The following is a 22,589-nucleotide window of genomic DNA, read 5'->3' as shown; positions in this document are numbered from 1 at the left end:
TTGGTGTACGGTGCACTCTTACTCATGCACGATTTTGGAACATCGTGCATTGTTCATTTGGGAAATGTTGGTTGACTAAGTTATGCACGTTTTCGAAACATGGATGCATTTCATTATATAATATACAAAAAAATAACATTTTCTGATATCTCTACCAATCTTATGAGAAAAGTTTTTAAGTATTGGGAAGATGTTACACTTATGGTGACTTTTATAAGTTTTCCAAAATCTAATTTTCAGTTGAAAGCTTAAATTTTAGCCTTGGCAGCAAATACTGTCAGTTGGGTGACTTGTAGTGACAGCCTGACTTCATTTATTTTTGAGAAAATATCTTCCAAATAGCCAAATCTAAATAACCACAATTTGTCTGAGTAACCACTGTTCTTTTAAGTAAAAATATTAAAAACAAAACAGAACAGAAGCTAGAAGCTTACAACTCAAGCAACCACACAGTGCTTTTCCTGGTGAAAATCATCACACTTCAGTATGCGGTGCTTTATGCATGTTTATTTCATCAGACAGAATATTGAAAAAGACATAAAATCAAGTGTCAATATTTAATAAAATTAATAATCTTTAACTGATCCATCAAGGATGTTAAACAAAACTTGTTTCTCTTGCGCATGACAGTTATGAATGCTGTAATGACTACTAGTATCACCTCATGTTTCTGCTAAAATGACGGCAGTTTTATCCATTATTCCTTTTTTACCTTCAGTGAAAATATCAACAGAGTGAAGACAAATTATCTTTTTAGTGTTATTATGAAACTAGTTTTACTTTATCATATTGCTGAGAGGGTTTCAGAGATACACATCCCTACGACCACCACTGTCAGGGATATGTGGACCACAGGTCGTCACAGGTTATATACCCACCTGCTCACCATACATTCATATTAGCTGAAATCACTGAAGGAACGAATCTTATTCTTTTGGTATAGTACCTCTTGGTAACAAAAATAAAGATATATATCCATATTACATAGCAAAATATCACAAATGGCCCAGCCGCCTCCCACGGTCACATCTCACCGTCCCCATTCATCGCCGAAATCATACCACCATGGGTTCCAGTCTCAGGAGAACTGCCTTCACTAACTCTGCTGAGCCCCAGACCCTGCAAAATGGTAATAATAGGACCTTTTTCAGAGGGCCAGTGCAAGGATTCAGTAAGAAACTATGTATATAGCTATCTGTAAGGTTCCAAGACAAGAGTGTGTCCAATAAGCGGTAGTTATGAAGGCCACTATTTTCCCAACCTCTGAGGTTGTTTTAAGCATAAGAAAGATCTTTATTTAGTAGATAACCTAACTTAGCGTTGCTCCAAAGTAAGGAGCCAGTGGTCACTTGTGACTGTACCATAAATTCTGATGCTAGGTTAACTGGACTCTCCCTGAAGGGGCCAGACCTAGAACTCTTTTGATGCCTAACCACAAAGACAGACAATGCTTTCACCAGGGGCATTTTTATGCAATTAAATGCTCGACCTTATGATTTAGTGCCTATGAGCCAGTCAACTCAGAAATTCTGCCAATCAAAGAAGTCTTATTTATGATAAATTATAGATGTAAGGAGTGGCAAGCTAAATTATCATAAGATGAAACAGGAGTCATTTGAGGTTGGCTCTGAAATGGGAAATGTTGGTGGCAAATTAATTAGAACAGGAGACAAAAGCAATGGGAAAGACTTTAGCAAGATTTCCAGGGAGTTGGGAATGGTGATGGTGGTTGGGGTCCTGTACTGATCATTGACCAATTAGTGATCTGCCTATTAAATTTTACAGATATTTCATCAGTGAGTTGTATGATTTCTAGTGAGTTTCAGGCAAGAAGATATCTGGTAAGTTTTTTTCTCTCTTCAGTAATTAATGAAATCTGTTTTCTTTACTCATCTCTGGTTTGAGATCATTGTTAAATAATTATAAAATATAAATAGAATATTAGCATCTTGGGTGTATTTGGTTGTTGAGAAGTCTTTCTTCAGAGAAAATGTAACTTCACAATTGCTGTATTTATTTTGTGTTTCTTAGGCTAGGAACAAACCTCAAAGACAGCCTACTCTGCCCTCCTTTCTGAGGCAGAAGCCACATCCCCAATCTCTAATATCCATGAATGTCCAGCCTCTGACACAATTTTTGCTTGGGTGTTTTTAAAAAAATTTTTGTTGTTTGTTTTTAGAACATTCAGTCTGATTTCTTGTAACTTCAAGTTCTAAGAAAGGCCTTCTTACATAATGAGAAGGCTCACCTTTCCTGAAACTTGCAATTGTTTCCACTGACTGCCCTTTGTGATTCTGATTAGTGGTGACTTTGTAGTTTTCTCTTCACCTTTGTGGGACTAAAGGAAATTTTTCAAAATAATAGTAATCAACTACTTAATCTCTCAGAGTGGAAACTGTCAGCAACCTCCAAACTCCTCTTCACATAGCATCTCAAATATTTCATTAGAACAGTTGTGTGAAATTTAAAATACAAAGTGGCATTTGTCTGGCAGAATATAAGCTTCATGAGGGAGAAGACATGTGTTTTCTTTTTGTATTCTTAGCACCTAATACAGTACCCAACACATAATAATGGCCTTACAAGAATACTTAAGAGGCATTGATTGAACATTTTGTAGAGCTGTCGTTGTTTACAATTTCCACTCAGCATTAACCAGGAACTTTCTTTTAAAGATGTCAGCTATTTAGACAGTCACTTCATTGTTCATTAGTACATGATTTTAGTAAGCATATCTCCTGTGAAGAGAAATATTATCACAAACTATTATGGCATTCAACACTGTTATTTCAGTTACTCAACTAATCCACCCACTGATAGAGTGAACTTTGAATTAAACACTTTGAAGAATAAAGTCAAGTAAATCTTGATAAAAATCAAAGGCTAAGGAAAGCTTGTTTGACAGAAGGCATGAAAAAAATGCTAAAATGAATATTGTCAGGGAGAAACACTCGTTCTACAGCAGACTAAATGAAGAGTAATAGTTCAAGAGTATCAAAATTCCTATGTGATCAAAAGGCAGAAATGGCTTCTTCTTACTATGTCTTTTAATATTCCAGGGCTCATAATATCCTGCTTACATGCACACCTGTCTTTGTGCTAACTCAAACTATTTAAACACCTTATCTCATCCAACCTCAAATTTCCTGTGAGGTAGGCAAGCGTTGAGAGCTCTTGGTACTGTTTTCAAGATGAGGTAAGTGAATTAGAGAGGCTGTTTACACACTCTAAATTTCACAGAAGCCTCGGGAGGAAGTGAGGGTAAGAATTAGAAGTTAATTCACAGTTGTAGAAATAGATGTCAGAGCTTGAAAGAATATTGTCAGTACCCTGCTCCAATGTGGGCTTTCCTGATAAGACTTATTTGTGGTGACATGATTCATTTCTTCAACCACACAACTTTTATGTAATATTTTATATAATAAAAGTAATACAGGACAAGGTAATTCATATATGTATATTACATTTTACAGAAGGTATTAAATTAAAAGAACAAACAAAAGGCAATCATTACGTCCCTTTCTCACATCCCAGAGCCACTTTTGAAGATTCTAATTACTCAGAGGTAATAATTATTAACAGTTTTTAATGTATATTCCCAAATATTTTATGCATTAAAGGTGTGTGGGGTATACCTGTACAAACACATACACATACAATTAATTATATGTTTAGTTTCCCCTTATATATCTACAGTTGAAAGTCTAAAAGTCATTCTGAACTCAACATGACCATCTATTCTCTCCCAATCCTGACCTTCTCAGTTTTCTTTATCTGGTAAATGTCAATTCCATCATTCCCATTGCTTGGGTCAAAAATATTGAAATTGTCTGTGGTTTCTCTATTTCTTTCCAGCTCTCTGTCCAATTCATCAGCAAATCTTTTGGGGTATGTGTTCAAAGTATATCCAGAATCCACCAGTTATCACCATCTCTGTTGCTTCCACCCTAATTCCAGCCCCCATCCGCTCTTGCGTGAATTATTACAATAGTCTTCTAACCAGTCTCCTACTTCTATTGAGCTTCCTGTTGTCTGCACTCATTATAGCAGACAGATGGATCCTTTGAAAACACAAGTCATATTTTATCTCTTCCATACTCAAAAATCATCCAAAGACTCCCCAATCATTCTGGGTAAAAAGCCAGAGTTCTTACAATGACCTACAAGACTCTCTATGATCTGCTGACCCATTACTTCTCTGACTTTATCTCCTCCTGTTCTTGAGAACCCCTCTTTGCTTCAGACATAATGGTCTTTTTGCTGTCTTAAATATGCCAGACATGTTCCTGCCTCAGGGCTTCTTCATTTGATATTTCCTCTCCCTAAAATGTTCTTGCCCAAGCCACCCACACTTTCTTTAGTTCTTAATTTAAATGTAACTTTCTTAATGACTTCTTCCTTAGCCATCCTACTTAAAATTGCAGCTCTATCCCCAAACTCTTATTTTCTACACTCTTTCTGGCGTTAGCTATCTCCTAAGAATTCATTTTTACTTATATGTCTTAGTTATCTGTCTTTCTGAGGTGATTGTTTCCAAGGATGACTACAACATTAGTTTCTATCCCACATGCTCTTTTCAGTGTGACATGGCTACTTCTCACCAAGAAATGGAGTCTATTCCCTTCCACTTGAATCTGGGTTTCTGCCTTCAGTTTTGGAATGCTTCTTCTTGGAAGCCAACAGCCACAGAAGAAAACCAACGACCCTGACACCACCAAGCTGTAAGGAAGCTCAAGGTAGACAGGGGGAGAGAGTACCAAGGCTCTAGCCATAGGAGTAAAACTTTCTTGAACTTTCTAGCCATCATAGCCATCCACTGAATGGAGCAAGTGAATGGCCCAGTGACACTATGAAACAGAGCTGTCAAGTTGGGATGTGCATTCCTGACTTATAGAATTATGAAGAAATAAAAATTGTTTGAAGACATTACATCTTGGGGGTAGTTCATTAAGCTTGGTTGATGCATGAAACATTCCCATACTAGAATGTAAGCTCCACAAGGACAAAGATCTGTATTGGTTTTGTTGACTGCTGTATCCTCAGTGCCTACAGTGATGCTTGGATCAAGGTAGGTGCTCAGTAAACATCTGTTGAATATCTTAGTATGTGCTTACTTCCCATCAGTATATCTTTGGTCAGGTATCTGTTCAAATCTTTTGCTCCTTTAAAAATTGTGTTGTTTGTTTTATTATGTTTTGAAAATTCTTTATACATTTTGGATACATTTTTTTTTTACCAGATACATAGTTTGAGAGTATTTTCTCCCAGTCTGTGGCATCTCTGTTCATTCTCTGAAGAGTGATTTTAATGTTGATGCAGTTGAATTTATCAGTTTTTTATTTCATGGATCATATTTTTGATACCATATGTAAGAAGTCTCTGCTTAATTCAAAGTCACTGAGATTTTTTTCTATGCTTTCTTCTATAGTTTTAGTTTTTAGGTTTTACATTTGGTCTGTGATCCATTTTATACTTTATGTTTGTGTAAGGTGTTATACATCAATCAAAATTTAGTGGGTTTTTTGAACCAATTATTCCAGCAGCATTTATTGAAGAAAGTACTCTCTCTTCATTAAATTGCCTTTGCTCATTAGTAAGGGATCAGTTGCTTACATATTTGTAAGTCGGTTTTTAACATGGACACTCTATTTTGTTACATTGATCTATTTTTTCTGTCTCTACACCAATGCTGCACTGTCTTGGGATAAAGGAGGAATCCCCAGAAAGAGACCTAAATGAAATAGAGGCAAGTAAACTATCCAATACTGAGTTTCAAACAATGGTTCTAGGGAAGCCAAAGGAGCTCTGTGAGCTCAGAGAGAACTACAAAAAGCTACAGGGAAACTAAACAGAACTTACTGCAAACTACATCACCATGAAAAAGGACATAGAAACTATCAATAAGAGGCAAGAGGACATGAAGAATACAATTTCTGAATTGAAGAACACAGTAGAAGGAATCAAAAGCAGGCTAGATGAAGCAGAGGATCGAATCAGCAAGCTGGAGGACAAGGTAGAAAAAAGCTCCCAGAAAGAGCACGAAAATGAAAAAGACTCAAAAAGAATGAAGAGGCATTGGGGGAAATGCAGGACAACCCAAAACATAATAATGTCTGTATAATAGGGATACCAGAAGGAGAAGAAGAGGAGCAAGGGATAGAGAACTAGTTTGAAAAAGTCATGATGGAAAACTTCCCTAATCAGAGGAGAGGAAAAGTCACACAAGTCCAGGAAGCACACAGGGTCCCATTCAAGAGGAACCCAATGAGGCCCACTCCAAAACACATCATCGTTAAAATGGCAAATATCAAAGACAAACAGAGAATCCTAAAGGAAGCAAGGGAGAAACAGGTAGTAACATACAAGGGAGCCCCAGTATGGCTAGCAGCTGACTTCTCAACAGGAACACTACAAGCCGGAAGGGAATGGCAAGAAATATTCCAAGTCATGAGAAGCAAAGGCCTGCAACCAAGACTGCTCTCCCCAGCAAGGCTCTCGATTAAAATGGAAGGTGAAATAAGGAGTTTTCCAGACAAAAGAAGGCTAAAGGACTACACCTCCACCAAACCAGCATTGAAAGATATGCTTAAGGGACTGTTTTAAGAAGAAGAAGAAAAAGAGTCTATAAATACCCAGTTCCTTCCACAGTCACCAATACTTGATATTACCAATATTTTTAATACTTATAAATCTGATTGTGACAATGGGGTGTTATTTTGTTACTTTATTATATGTTGAGACTACACCTGTTTTTGTATATTTCTTCCCTATTTCTATTATTTTTAAATTGCTTTAAATGACTTTTTGGTATCCGTTATCCAGTTTTTATTAAATGTTTGTAGAATTTTTTCCCTAAAAAAGAAACCACTATTAACCTTTTTTTAGATGTGTTGCAAATACTTTCCTATTCTATTACTTGTCCTTTAACTTTTTTTATACATATATCACTGTATAGTCTTAAATGTTTAATATAGTCATATTGTCAATATTTTATTTTATATCTTCTGGGTTTGAAGATGTTACTTCAGGGTAAGAAAAATATTAGTTTGTATTTTCTCCAAAAACTCCTTAGATTTTACATATTGACTTTTACCTCACCTGAATATTTCTTGTATAATATATGAATAGGGCTCTGTAATTGTTTTATTGCAAGTAATATTGGTCCATGCACCGTATTTCTTGAATGAGCCTTATTTTCCCCATTGATTTGAAATATCAATTGAATCATATATTCCATTGTTAGACAGATATATACATTAGTTTCTAGAATACTCATTTTATTTCATTGATCTACTTGATTATTTCTGTGCTGGTGTCACGTTATTTTAATTGCTGAGACTTTATAATGAATTTAAATTTTTTAATATTTTATAATGGATCTTGACATTAAAAAAATAAATAAATAAAATCAATCTGTATTAAAAAAAAAGAAAAAGAAAAAGAAAGAAGAAACCCCTACCTTTTGCAACATCACGGATGGAACTGGAGAATATTTTGCTAAGTGAACTAAGACAGTCGGTGAAAGACAAATACCATATGATCTCACCTATAAGTGGAATCTATTCAACAAAATAAACTAACGAACAAAGTAAAGCACAGGCAAGGAAACATGGAGCAGACTGAAAGTGACCAGAAGGGATGGGGAAGGAGGACAATGGTGGAAAGAAGGAGAAGGAACTAAACAAAGAACCTGTATGAATGACCCATGGTCATGGACAACAGAGTGGGAATGGACTATGGGAGAGGGGGGTAGGGGTGTGAGGGCAAAGGGGGAAAACTTGAGACAACTGTAATAGAATTAACATGATTTAAAAAAAAATAAAATGTAAATCCTACATGTGCTGAAATTAATGTAGTTTTTTTCTTATTGAAAAATCAAGTCTCTCTTTTTCTAGTGTATGTGCGTTTATGTGCTGTTGGACTGAGTGTTGCTTAGTTTTGTCTGCTGAGTAATCCAGTACTGAGCAGTCAATACGTAAGGCTCTACAATGCCAATTATTTGCAAAATGAAAGAAAGCTAGTCTAAAGCCCATCAGCTTCCAAAGTGCATGTGTAGCAGTATTTTACTAAGACTCAAGCAATGTGTTAGACCAGCACTTTCTAAACTCTTCTGGGAAACCCTAAGGTCCTACAGAGAAGTTTCTGGGACCAGTAAGGGGTGTAATGGGTGAGTAAGCAGGACTCGGGGGCCAGGTGCTCCTCACTCCCTCCCTACTGTAGAGCACTTCCCATTTGATCTGTTTTATGTATTAAAAGGTCTACATAAGATGTTGTTTGGAAACAGGACTTTGCTGCTGAAACAAAAGGAGAGCATAGTATTGTACAATTGTCATTTCAGCGCCAGTGACTGATCAGAAACTGACACTGGAACCAATTCCCATGAATCCATCCAACAAATCTACAGTCTTTGTGAGGACAGAGAATGGCCTTCATCCTCATTTTCATGTGCCCAGGCAGCTAGCAGTGTCCTATATACGATGGGAACTCAGCAAAGTGTTGGCTGAAGGCATGTGTTTTTTTTCCCCTCCGGATATCACATTAGCAGGACAAGTTATCGACTGCTTCCCAGGAAGTTCATGGCAGAAAATTAAACAACAGATTATTTTCTCTGGTGTTGATAAGACGTATGGTACATTTAGTTCAACACCCAGTTTTCCACTCTAAACATTTTATTTTAGTAATTGATTTGGGTTGAAATCTATCTAGAGTGGAATCATATCTCCAAAGTTTTATTGAATTTAGTTTCTTGGAATGCTTTGCTGCATGATATAGCAAATGTGTTGAAGTACACCAGGCATGCTCTTCTAATTTCCCAGAGAAACTCTGTGTGACTGATTTGGGGATGACGGCAGCTTTGCTTTCACAATCAATTGTTTAAGAAACACTTTTGGTACCACAAGTTACAAAACAAACAAACAAATTTGAAAGGAAATGTGCCGTTGAATTTCCCAGAGTGGATCAGGAATCATAAACTAACTCCATTTAAAGCCTTTGGTGTGGATGCAGGTAAGTGAGGTTTGCTCCGGGCCCCTGAATGTTTCCTTCCTGCAATCTGTTCATCCCTCTGTGCCACTCACTTTTCACAGTCCTTCAGGCCTTTCCTTCCCTCTTGCCTACTGAAAAGAGAATCTGACAAATTCAGTCGTGCCACGATGGCACAGGTGGAAGCAATTTAATGTGTCACCTCCTCCTTGCAAAAAGGCTGTCAGGTAAGAAAGAGCAAGTCAGTGGTGTCACATTAGTGACCTGGATCCATGTGAGAGGTTTTTTCTCTACTTAAACATTTAAAAAAAAATAAAGCTCAGCATCTTTATATTGACAAAGCATGACTAAAAAAATGTCCCCTGCCCTCCATGAAGTTATTGTGTAGATGTGGCATTTAGAGGCTGCTTTTTCCTTGTTCTAGAGACAACTCAATGATAAACATGCTCCCTCGTACTAATTGCAAATACTTCTGACCTTACCGCTCTAACAGAGAACAAGTCAGATGTGATCTGAAAGTGTTAAGCCCACATTGCAGATGTCTTTGGCTACCAAATAAAAGGTAAACACTTAGCCTGACATTCAAGGCCTTCCATGGTCTGACTCCACCTGCCTAGCCAGCCTTGTTTCTCACTAATCTCCAACCAAATGCAACTAAACTATTTTAAGCCCTTGCCATACCCTATATTTCATGCTTTAAAAGTTATCTGTTACCGTGGAAACAAATTACCCCAAAACTTACTGGTTAAAAGAATAAACATTATCTTATTATCAGTTGCTGTGGGTCAAGAAACTTTAGAAGGCCCTTAGCTAGGTGTTTCTGGCTTGGAATTTATGAGGAGGTTGCCAGGGCTTGAGGATCTGCTTTGGAGGCACCTTCTGTGCCCCTTGTTGGTAGGAATTCTCGGTTCCCCTCCACATGGGTCTCTTCCAGGACTGTTTGAACATAGTTGCTGGCTTCTCTCTAAGTAAATGATCCCAGGCAGAGTGCTTTAGGTGTAAGCTGTCCCTTTTATGACCTAGCCTCACAAGTCACATAGCATCACTTCTACCATATAGAAGTGATCCACTAAGTCCATACTGAAGGGGAGGGGAATTAGGCCTTCACCTTTAAAGAGGGTGTCAAATAATTTGTAGATATATTTTAAGCCACCATGACGCTCCTGCCTCACTGTTTCTTCTATTCCCTCCGCACAGAATGCACTTTCCTGAATCCGCATAGCCCCCTCCCTACATGACTATATTTAGCAGCATCCCTGGTCTCTTCCTACCAGATTTGAGTTGCACCCCAAACTCCCAGTAGTGACAATCGAAAATGTCTCCAGACATTGTCAAATGTTCCACAGTGGACACAAATTACCCCTGCTTTGGAACCACAGTTCTAGATATTCAGTTTTGCGATTCATTTTGTAACCCCAATTTGAAATAGTTTTAATATGTTGATATTAACTACTCTAAAAGACTCGTCTAACAAGCTAGGAAAATGACTTTATTTTTCCAGTTTTTATGTTGCTGAGGACTCTGACTTATCTTGTCCAATTTTTCCTGGGCTTCTTTTACTCCTTTGGGTAGCCTCTCAATAAATTCCTCTATGATGATGATGATGTTAGCTTCTGTTGCTTTCTACTAAAAGAAATGTAATTAACAAAAGAACAACTCATCCTTCAAGGCCTAGCTCAAAAACCATTTCTTCCAGTTCTCCCAGATGTTCTTGGATGAAGTTTATTTTTTTCTCTCCTTATATTTCTATTATAATGCTTTCCACAGCCTAGTAGTAGGGTTGGGTTTACATATACCATAACCTTGTCTTCCAAATGCCTCCTAGGGCCAGGCATTGTACCTAGAATAACACACGGTGGATCTAATTGTAAATGAACCGGGTTTTCATTTGGGACTTAGTACAAAGGGAAATACCGAGTGACCACATCACAGGGGCAAAAGAATTTGGAGGCTGGTGTGCATTCCATGCTTTTGTTTTTGCTTTTTCACATTTATTAGAGGCTATTTCAGTACAATGAGGAGGTTCAGCACTCACCTTGGATGGTGATTAAGTTCAAGCCCCTGTCTCACTCACTGTAAGACCTTGGACAAGTTAATTAATTTTTCTGTACCTCAAACTGCTTATCTGTAAAATGGCGATTGTCATAATACTATCTGACGAGGTTAAAACATAAAACAGATAAACTTGGAGCTGTCCTAGCTGAATTCGGAGAGAACCAAAGGTTCAGTCACTTGGCCTCACCCCCACTGGCTGCCACCTCTGAGGGTTTCAACTCAGGAACCTAGGGATCTCCAGATTAGATTGGAGAAATGCCAACAGCCATGCTAGTGGTTTTACTAATAAAGAACTTGAACAGGTGAATAAATAGCTTTCCCATGGCAACATGGCTGATTAATGGTAAACCAGGGACTAGAATTCAGTTCCCCCAACTCATAAGCTGCGTGCTTTTTCCACTAACTCTCCCAACTCTAGTCCTGATATCAACTATTCCTACTTAGTTTATCTTGTCTTGTTTTCTGAACTTGCCATTCAAGCTCCTGTATGTTATCCAACCTATTCTACCTTTCTGCCATTGCCACTGCGACTTCAGCCATATCAACCTACTTGTTTTACCAACATGGTTTGTTGATTCTTAACAGCAAGCTCACTGCCCTTCCCAATCCATTCCTTTCCACAGTTTTCATGGCTAATAATCTCCCTGAAATTTCAATGCTATAAAATTAAACTCCTCCAGAAACCTACTAGATAAATTCACTTCTATTGTACTTATTTCTCCTAGATTTGAAAATTTTTCCTTTTATGACTTTTCACTCATTCCTAGAGATTCATAATATATAATTTTATTGTTTAACTCATTATTTTAGTAGTAAAAAGATACAAGGCCTTTGGCACTTGTTGAAAAATTGTTTCATAAAAGTTCTCATACCCTTCTCTAATCTCTCATATAATCTAAAATTAAATGCTTTATTGTGCTATATTTTTATATTGCCCACGGTCATTTTATGTATTATTTAAACTTTTCAGATAATTTCTTATGTCCATTGATGGTAGGTACGGACTGTTTTAAATGTCTGTATACAGATATATTTGTTAGATATGTGAGAGGCAAGGTCAAGCAGTAATTCATTTCAATATTTTCAAATATGGTTGATCCTGCCAACTAGAATGTGAACTTCTCAAGAATAAGTATTAGTTTTGGTTTTATAAACTCCAATAGTGCCTAATATAGGGTTCTAATATAGGGACAAGTATTTGGACCCATTTTTGGGTATCTCTAAAATTCTTATGCATTCTAAGTCCAATATTTTTTTAAAGTTCATTTATTTTTAGAGAGAGGAGAAGGGAGGGAGAGAGGGAGAGAAACATCAGTGTGTGCTTGCCTCTTGCATGCCCCCTTTTGGAGACCTGGCCTGCAACCCAGGCATGTGCCCTGACTTGGAATCGAACTGGTGATCCTTTGGTTCACAGGCTGGCATGCAATCCACTAAGCAATACCAGCCATGGCCTAAGTCCAATATTTTAACATCAAGCAAAAATGAAAATGTGGCAGAGGCTATGAGTTCCTTTAAATAAATACATGTGCATATTATGTGTACACATGTGTGTAAGTATATACATACTCTCATTCCTCTTGTTCTACATTTGTTATATGCTATATGCTATTCTGTAGAAACAGTATAGTAAAAGAACTTATGTGTTAGGCCCTGGTCTGTGTTACATGCATTACCTTATTTAGTAATCACCAAGGTAAGTACTATTTTTATATTTATCTTAAAGATTAAAAAGAAACCTCAAAATTTAGATGATTTAAAAAAAAAACAAAACAACCCAGCTCCAAACAACACAGCTAGGTCATGGCAGAACTAGAATTTTAATCCAGGTCTAGTTCCAGAATTCATATTCCTTTAACGACCATGTAGTGTGACCCAGGGTAAGTCTCCTGCATCTGTTTAGTGGAGTTAATAGGAGGGCTATGGTAAGGATTAAATGAGTTAATTCATGTTCTTAGTAGAATACCTCACACATAGTACCTAACAATCTGCCCTCACATCAACACACTATGACAGGGTTAAAAGGTCAAATAAGATGTGCTTCCTATCCTTGAAAAATTTTTCTAACTTTTGGCAGACAAAATTATAAAATAGCACCCCAAGATTTCTCACCCTTGATATCGTGCCCATGATTATCTTATATGTAAAAGGGGTTTCCCAGATGTGATTAAGGTTACTAATCAGTGGACTCCGATTAACCAGAAGAGAAATTTTCCAGGTGTGCTATATCACATCACACGGGCCCTTAAAAAGCAGTTTTCTCCAACTGATAGTGAATGGAAAGGTCAGAAAGGTTTGAATCAGATTCCAATCTGCCACAAGGAGGATATGATGTGCTGGATTAAATGATCTGTTTCTGACTTTGAAGATGCAAGGACTGCAGAGTGGGCTTTAGGAGGTGAGAGAGAGACCCCTGGCCAATACACAAGCATGAGAAACCAGATTCTGATGGCAGCCCGATAAGCCTGGAAGTGGATTTTCCCAAGTCTCAGATTAGAGCTCAGCCTGGCTGACATTTTGACATCTGCTTTGTGAGACCCTACATCAGACAACCCATCAGAACCCATGTGGACTTCCGATATAGAGAAATGTTAAGATAATGAATTGGTGTTAAGTTTATAGTAATTTGTTATGAAAGGGACAAATTTAGAAAACTAATGTATGGGATAACACAAAAACATGAATAAGGGCATAAGCTCTCCATAAAGGTAGATATGAAGCACAAGGAAGGGCCATAACTCTACCTGGATGGAGAGGCTAAGAACGGTATGAGGTCTTGGCAAATTTAGAGGTGCTACCATTTTGAAGAATGAATAAAAAAACTTGCTGATTGTGGGTTGGGGGGAGCTTGCATGAAAGAGAAGGAAGAAATATATTTTAGGCAGAGTTCAGTAAGAAAATGCTGAACAAGCAGAAACTGTAAATATTGTTGAAGCAATGTCCAATGGATGAGAGCTGTTAGAGTAAAGCACCAGGTACGGTGCGGCAGGTTGGAGCTGGGTTGTGATGCTTTTGTATATTGGGGAAAGGGGTTTCCGGTTCTTCCTACAAGCCGTGGAAGTACATTTAAAAAAAATAATCTTTTAAAACTAATTCAAAGTATCTATAAAAACTTAGAGTATATGTATGCATATATCTTATAGTTTTATATTTTATATATACAATATGTTTTAATACTTGAGGTAAGCAGACAAATAACTCTTAATATTATTTCACCCCTTTAATATAAAACTTCTACACCTAATTAAGTTAAAATAATGTTTATTAAGAAGTCCCTAAAGAAAAGGAAATCTTACTTTTTGCAACAGTATGGAAGGACCTGGAGAGTATTGTGCTAAGTGAAATAAACCAGTCAGAGAAAGACAAAGTACCATATGATTTCACTTATATGTGGAGTCTAATGAACAAAATAAGCAAAATAGAAACTGAATCATAGGTACAGAGAAAATACTAACAGCTGTCAGAGGGGAGCGGGGTTAGAGGGCAGGGAGGAAAAAGGTGAGAAGATTAAGGAAAAAACTCAGACACAAACAGTATGGGGATTACCACGGGGAAAGGAGGAGGCAGGCAGAAGAAGAGGATAAGTGGTGATGGAAGGAGACTTGGCTTTGGGTGGTGAACACACAATGCAACATATGGAGAATGTATTTAGAATTGTATGCTTGAAACCTATATAATTTTATTAACCAATGTCACCCCAACAAATTCAATTAAAATTTTAAAAAGATTACCATCTTTCTCTAAGCAAGCTGATGCAATTTAAAACATGATTTTCAGCAAGATTTGGGATAATTTTGCCTAGCTTTCTAATTATCAAACATCCCAAATTGGTATTTTTCCTATATTAAGATAAATAGAAATGTTTGTTACTATTTCTGTAATAGTTTAATTTGTTAATCGAACCTGAAGGTACTTTGTTTACCTGAGCACACTGATTAGCAGGCTTCTCTTCTTAGAGGAAGAGAAGGTTTTTTCTAAAAAGAAATGTTAAATATTTTTGGTCACATTAGAGGTTTAGAAATAAAATGCTGAAGTGATTATAATTGAACCGACTGTTCATTTCTCTTCTCCTCCCCTGAGGTGCTCCCTCAGAATACATTAAGTACTCAGGAAGGTGCAGTAAAATAAGGAGTTTCCTTGTGGCTAATAGCACCTGAACATCCTAGGTCCCTAAATTTTTATCAGAGTGATTTACGCTCTGGGAACATTCTCCATCACTAACTTAAAACTAAGGTTACAGCAATGGATTTAAAAAAAAGTATACTGTAAAAAGGATTATATGCAGTTTAATAAATGTTAGTTATACCAAAGTTATGAAATAATGGTCTTACAGTTATTAGCACTAGCTCCTGGGTGTGTCTTTGTCTGAGTAAACTGACTTCACAGTTCCCTTCTATCAGCCTAACCCAGAGAGGAAAAAAGCTAGAAAGTGCCTTCACGAATCAGAAACATAGAGAAGTTTGAATCACATGACCTTGCCTTCCTTACCAATTTTTGGTACTTTAAAAATTATGTAATTTGTGATATAATACTTTTTAATCCACAAACTTGACCCACATTTAATTAAAAAATAAAAATACAAACAATGCCCATTATATAAGCATGTCACAGAAAATAACACAGAATATTTTCAAAAGAAATCTTGTCTTTTAAAAACTCAAAGGTAACATCCTTTCTAGTAACTAAGAATATACATGATCCGGTATAAACTGTTTTCATACAGCTATTATTAGCAATGAAGCAGTAACACATAAACATGTAAACATTTAAAAATTGTACTGTCTTTGAAATCTAAGTACAAGTCAACTCTATTTACATTATAGTTTAAGACAAATAGAACACTCAAAACAACTACTAGGATACAAAGGGTCACCTGTTAAAGATTAATTATTATTCAATAATTCACTCTTTAAAAAAATAATGGGTTTTGATAAATTCTGACCCACAAAAACAGACATCCTTCCTTTTCACAGCCCGTCTGGTTCCTGGTTCTCTGGTTCCTGGTGCAGCGCTTTGCCTTCCTCTGGGAAGGACTTTCCTTCCGCCTTCGTGGTAACACAGGTAATTACATTCAAATGGCATTGAACAGAAACTGTACCAAACTGCTCTATAATTTCATTTTGTACTGAATTAATTAACTTCTTGGTAGGTGGCTGAGGTGCTGAACATAAGTCTAAAGAAGCATTTAACTGTTTAACCTACCATACGTGAATTGTCTCTAAACAAGGCAGCTTCCATTTTGAATAAATAGTGCCAGGTAAAATACATTTTGTAGGATTCTAAAGGGTGAAGATAAGGCATTCATAATAAGTAGATTTAGTTTTTGACATATATGCACATCCATTTAAAAAAAGTTAGGGCACTGAAGACAGTTGAGGATTTAATAAGACTCACCAAGAGCTGGCATGCCTGGTATTTGGAAAGACTGTTTACCTTAGAAGGTGTGCGTTTATAACAAAATGGCTTCTTTGTCCTTTGTTTAAAAGTTCCCACTTTGTAGCAATTAAAAATAATATGTTAATGCTGTTGTAATTTATATCCCAGAGCTTGAAATGTAAATGTAATTTTCTAAGCTATTATTTTTTTCAGATCATTAGAATTATATTCTGAAATATACATTCTGTTTCTCCAATTATAATATTATCAAGATATGACAGCTAACTCTTTGTTTCAAGTTTATAGCCTTCATATACCAAGAAACAAATTAAAAAGACAAACAAGGAATGTGAAAAGCCATCTCATAAAACGCTGAAATGACTTTTATTACATGGCATTATTTTTCTCTGTTGTAAACTTCCGGTTTAGGAAATGAGAAAACAAATACTTCTTTTGACGAATTTCTTAACAAAGTGTTTAACTCAGTATTTTTAGTTTTTTGTTTTGCTTTTTTTTTTAACTGTAAAAAGAAGGGAGAGAGGAAAGGAGGGAGGGAGGGAGGGGAGGAAAAAAAGGGATAGAGGGAGGTAGAAGCCCCAACTTCAACTTTGTATTACACTTTTTGAAGGGAACTGAACTAACATTTGATGAGCATATTTTCAAAGGATGTGCAGCTGAAGACTTCTGCCCAATTTCAAAAGCTTTGTAACATACAGTAAAATGGGCCCCCTAGAAATAGCCTGAGTAATTCTGGTGGGGGAGATAGCCCTTGGTCAGGCTTCCCCTAAGTGGTTCTAGGAAGAAGGGCTTCAGCCTTGTTTAAAAGTGTCCACCGAGAGAACAACTGCTAGGTAATTTCTTTATGAATAAATTCTCTTTCCTGTACAACTTAAACTCTTCTCCATATAATATGCATAAGGGGAAATGACAAGAATATAATTTGGAAGTTTTAACACTGGCTTAAAGGAAGTTTTAACACTTGTTATAAGGAGGGCTTCAACTTAAAAAAAATGCTTACATATCAGTTTCAGAAACAATTTTGCCTACGGCATCTTCTAACTCAATAATTTAGTGGCAACGGCAGTCACAAATGCTGTCAAAAACAGCAGTGAGGTTTAAAAAATAAAAATTCAAATAATTATATCCTTTGGATTTTTAATATGCCATTTACTAAACTGGCGATCACAACAGAAAGATACAACAGCCTTCTAGTTAGAAAAAACAAATTAGTCTTACCTTCTTAGGTTTTGTCTCTATATTCTATCAGGCAAGCATATAGGGTTTCTGTTCTCATCAAATACTATGTCTGTCCTGATGTTGCCAGTCACAAGAGACCTTTTGTATCATTGCTCCCTCGAGTCCTAATTCTTACTAGAGTCCTGAGCAAACACTAAAGTAACCTGGCAGTTACATCATTCTATATAAATGAAAAAAGACTTTGCTATCTAAAAATAACGAAAGGCTCCACTTAAATTAATGTTATTTTTGTCAAGTGTTCATTTTACTTTGTATAATGTAGTTCTGATCCAAATAGAGTTCTTACAGGCTTTAAAAAGATCTCTAGAGATTATATGCAGGGCAGTAATTTAATTCTTATTTCTTGCAATGATATTTAAGGTTCACTGTGATTTGGGATTTTTAGTGCTGTTGCTGACACCTTATGGAAACTTTTATTTGGAAATTCTGATTAGATTTTGTTCAGCTCTTGTTTACAAAAAGTATTATTATACACAATGAATATTTTTGTTCTTGTTAGGTATTCAATCTCTTGCTATTTATTCCTCATTTGATTTCATAATTCTGTTTTGGTCACTATGATTAGTTGCTATGGAAATTAGATCCTATGGAAATAATTCTGATGTCATTATTGTAAGAATATGACTTTTAATGAATAATATCAATAGCAGACATCAACCCTTGCTAGAAAAAGAAAATCTAATTAAAATTTTTAAAAAGGGGATTAATTCTGAAAGTTATTGTCATGGTCCACTTTTCTGATATTTTTTAAGTGACCACCTGCTTTTAAAGTAAGTATTAAGTAAATTTTTAGGTGTTAATCAGCTACTCACTTCCCTCAATTCCTATGTAACAATGGAAATTAGCACTATGCACAGAAAAATGAAAGAACATTTCATCTACCTTTTCTTTAAACTAATAAATGTATGCTTCACTTATGAGAGTTAATGTCTACAGGATTTCAGGGCTCATCAAAGAGACAACTTTGAATAGCACATTACAAATTCCCTTTAAAGATGAAGAATTTAATATCCCAAATTTATCCCAGGAATTTAAAAGGTCAGTGAGTTAACTAAGTGGGTTAAACAATAGATGAGAGCCAGTGAATCATTAGAGAATTCGAGAAGGCTAAGAAGAAATTTTCTTGGGTGAATTCTGTAATTTGTGGTTTGAATAAAACTTTTGAAAAATTCCATTAGTGTTAAAATTTTCACAATGAGAATATGGCTCATATTTAACACACTTTAAATTACTAGACAGTCTCTCCCCAAAGAAATTTTAATGCTTTCTTCTGCCTAGTTCTTGTTCACTGCCTGGTACTAATTTAGGAATAAATTAACCCTTCCAACAATTAGGATATTGTCTAGAGTGCCTCTTGCACTCTGCTGGGGAAATCACTTATATTATGAAAATCAGGAGTAAATGAGGAATTCATTTTTTCACTATAATACATTTTTATACCTTATAACTTATTAATTATTGATTTAAATCACTATCTTATTTACCTACATAATTTCACATTACTACATCTACAGTACTTCTGAATCAAGCCTCACAGTTACAGATTTTGTTAATGTTTTATACAATTAAGGGAGGGTTTTCTATATTTGTGCCTGCAACCATGATCGAGGGTCCAAAATGTCTCTGATTGATTTCTGCCTTGGAGCTGGCACTGGCTTGGCTTCAGAATTGGTTTTAGGGTCTGAGTGTTGGCCATCGGTTAAACTACTTTTCCTGGCAGGAAGGAGATTTCGAGGAGCAGCCACTGGTTTCTGTAAGTGATACGTTGGGGTTGATAATCTGGTATCCAGAGAAGAGGTCTGAGGTAAACCTGTATTTTCCCAGTTGTCTTTAACCAATTGATCTGTGTTGCTCTGTGTTTTTAAGCTGAATGGAGCTTTATCAGAAGGAGGAAGGGGAGTTCGTCTCTTTTTCCTTTTCCCATCAAGCGATTGCTTGCTTGCAGAAGATAGTATCTTTTTCTGGATGACCACTTCACGGTTACCATCAAAGACTGTGGCCCAAAGAGGTGGTGAATATTCTTCATGCTGAGCAATAAGGAACTGTCCATTTGTCTCTTCAATTTTTTTTTGTATTATGTCAGTTAAACTTTCAAGTTTTATAGGTGAATCAATGCCTGCAATAATTTTAAGGAAAAAAAATACATGGGAAAAAAATCAAAACGGTATACACTTTACCTGAGTTACTATTTTCCAAACCAATATGCTATCATAATAGTCATCACAAACACACTAGGATAGCAAGTGGTTTTAAAAAGCATTTACTTGTAAAAATAATCATACCCGTAGAACGAAAAAATAAGATCATACACTATGCATTGCACACACATACATATTTATGTATATGCATAAATATACATATTCCTAAATAAATGAGTAAAGTCCAGCTTACAAAGGAATAGAGTTACATCAGAATTATTTCAATTAATTTCCTGGATTTAAAATCTATTCTGACTTCTAAGTTAGAGTGGATTCCATTTCGATAAAAGCCTGATATGTAAACTGAGACAAACACAATGGATTCTTTCTTGTAGACCAGTCGAGTCTCTCTAAATATAGCAAAAATCCAAAACCAAAAACCCAGAGAAATAGAGTGAATCCCTGATACCACTTTGGTGACAATTCTGGGTGAAATTTTCACTGCTAAAAAATAAGAAACAGAGATAAATGTCTTTTGAATGAATCACTGGTGTTTTCAAATGTGTAAACCCAAATGTGTCCCTTTAAATCTAACATTTTAAAGTATACGTGAGTTCAGTGACATTGAGGGCAAAATAGACTAGAATTTAGTCTTGACTTGTGCTTATTCACAACACTGTTCACTGAGGCAATCCTACAAAGATAAATAATGACAAATGCCCTTCAAAGTGTAAGAAAATGAACCATTAATGAGTTTAAAATTTTTTAATTTTCCAAAGCATTAAACATCACCAATTTTTTGACCTGACCAGAGTGGCTCAGTTGGTTGGGTGTCATCCAGCAAGGCAAAAGGTCACTGGCTCAATTCCTAGTCAGGGTACATGGCTAGATTGTGGGCCTGGTCCCTGGTCAGAAACCAATAGATGTTTCTCTCCCTCTCTTTCTCCCGCCCTTCCCTTTTCTCTAAAAATAAATAAATAAAATCTTAAAAAAAAAAAAAAAACACTTTACCATTTTTTGGCCTGAGATGAAAGTTTCCATTTATTAATATTCATTTATCAACACTACTTTAAAACAAATTTAATAAGATACAAAAAATTACTGAACATGATTATATTTTACAATCTGCAACTTTACATTTTCAGAATTTTCATCAGCTATTGAGCTAATATTTATTTTAGTGCACCCTTATTCATTTTGAAACGTTAACATTTTCATTTGATCTTAAGCATTCAAACTACAAAAATGTGTACTCATTAATTTTGTATTAATTCATCTATTAAACATGAGTTCCTTAGTCTATAATCATAGTCTCTTTTTATTCATTTTCACTGTGCCCAAAAAATTTTAGCATTTTAATGTCAATGAATAAGCTTCTTGAGTATGGACAATGTTGTTTTTGTTACCCTGCAGCTTAGAAAAGACAAACCCCACTTACTCATATCATGGTAGACTGAGGTCGCGTCTTTTGTCAAGAACAAAGGTGGTTTCCGTGGTGACATAATCTCAATTTTCATAAGTTCTTCACAACAATGCTTCCATTGGCCTAAGACAGAAAAAGGCAGGCTAGTTTAAAACATAAATGTGAAGTAGTATACTTCATTTTCAATAGATATCAACATATTTTTGCTTTGAAAAATAAAAGTGAATTTATAAAGCATTACCTTAAGAAAGCCATACAGATAATAGTACTACCCTTCATTTTAAGTCCAGGTCTAGGCATAAAAGTAATCTATTTTAAAAATAAAGTTTTATGCACAGATGTTAAGTTAGGATCTCTAGGCTATTAAATATGGTGCTACTTCACTAAATGGTCAATAACTAAAATCTCTATTAATGACAAAAGTTTGTACAAATTCTCTTCTTTTAAATATTAAATAAAAATGCCTAGTATTTAAGATAGTTGAAAGGTAAAACATCAAATGAAATAGTTACCTAAGAGAAAAAAAAAGTAAGGAGTAGTGGTTCTCAAAAGTAAATTCACCTTTGAAGATTCTAATTAAAAATAAAAATTGGTTATCTAACACATCTTCAAGATGATTATCATGCTTTTAAAAAAAACCATGCAACTCTAGAAAAACAATACATTTTCAAGTAAAAGGTACATAAAAGCCTACTACTATAAAGATAGAGCACTCAAAATTCTAACAGACTCTAATATATTTTAGGAAGAACACTTTAAATAAAGCCATTAGACATTCAGAATAAAAAAAAGTACTCCTGAATAAATTGTTTCATTTATAAAGTTAAACTTTAAATGTGTGGACAACATCAATTTTTCTTCTAATTATGTTTTACTATTTTCATCTTAAAATGAAATTTTCAGATTATTTCTTCTGAGTGGATATAAAAAACTTAAGCTTTCCATATTTATTGTGCACCTGCATGCTGGATAGTAACTGTGTGAGAAACTATGTGTCTATATATTCATATAATAAAAGTTTAAGTTATTGAGGTTTGTCATTTTTAAATTCTTATATCAATAGAAAAGTAAATATAATATGCAAGTGCCTTTTTAGACTGATTTATGATCCATGTTTCTTTTCCTTTTATTATATTCTCAATCTCCATATGCAATGTCCAACTTAGTTATTTTCCAGGGCTTAAAAATTAAAGACTTTTCATGTTTAGTCAAATTAGTTGTTCATTTTTGTTGTTTTAAGTCTATCATAGTAATATGGTAATATATGCTAAATTTTAAATCCATAACCTTAACTGGTTTAGCAACATAAAAACCTTTCAGTATGTTTTATTATAATGCTAAATACAGACTATCATAAAAAT

General features: G+C 35.4%; 1 protein-coding gene across 2 annotated transcripts in view; it reads right to left on the bottom strand.

Moving 5' to 3' along the window:
• Window positions 1–17,043: 17,043 nt before the first annotated feature.
• Window positions 17,044–22,589, bottom strand: part of RTKN2 (rhotekin 2) — a 65,584-nt gene continuing 60,038 nt past the window's right edge. For both annotated transcript variants that reach the window (XM_054572445.1, XM_054572446.1), the window contains exons 11-12: window positions 21,244–21,351; window positions 17,044–19,783 (exon numbers count right to left, since the gene is read on the bottom strand). In XM_054572445.1, coding sequence (XP_054428420.1) covers window positions 19,248–19,783; window positions 21,244–21,351 — 644 coding nt within the window. In that variant the 3' untranslated portion in view covers window positions 17,044–19,247. The remainder of the gene's footprint in view (window positions 19,784–21,243; window positions 21,352–22,589) is intronic.

This window comes from Pteronotus mesoamericanus, unplaced genomic scaffold (genome assembly GCF_021234165.1).
Source record: "Pteronotus mesoamericanus isolate MK-2021 breed Mesoamerican mustached bat unplaced genomic scaffold, CSHL_Meso_final contig_24, whole genome shotgun sequence".
Taxonomy (NCBI): Eukaryota; Metazoa; Chordata; class Mammalia; order Chiroptera; family Mormoopidae; genus Pteronotus; species Pteronotus mesoamericanus.
The sequence above is the reverse complement of the archived record's forward strand: the minus strand, read 5'-3'. Positions and strand labels throughout refer to the sequence as shown.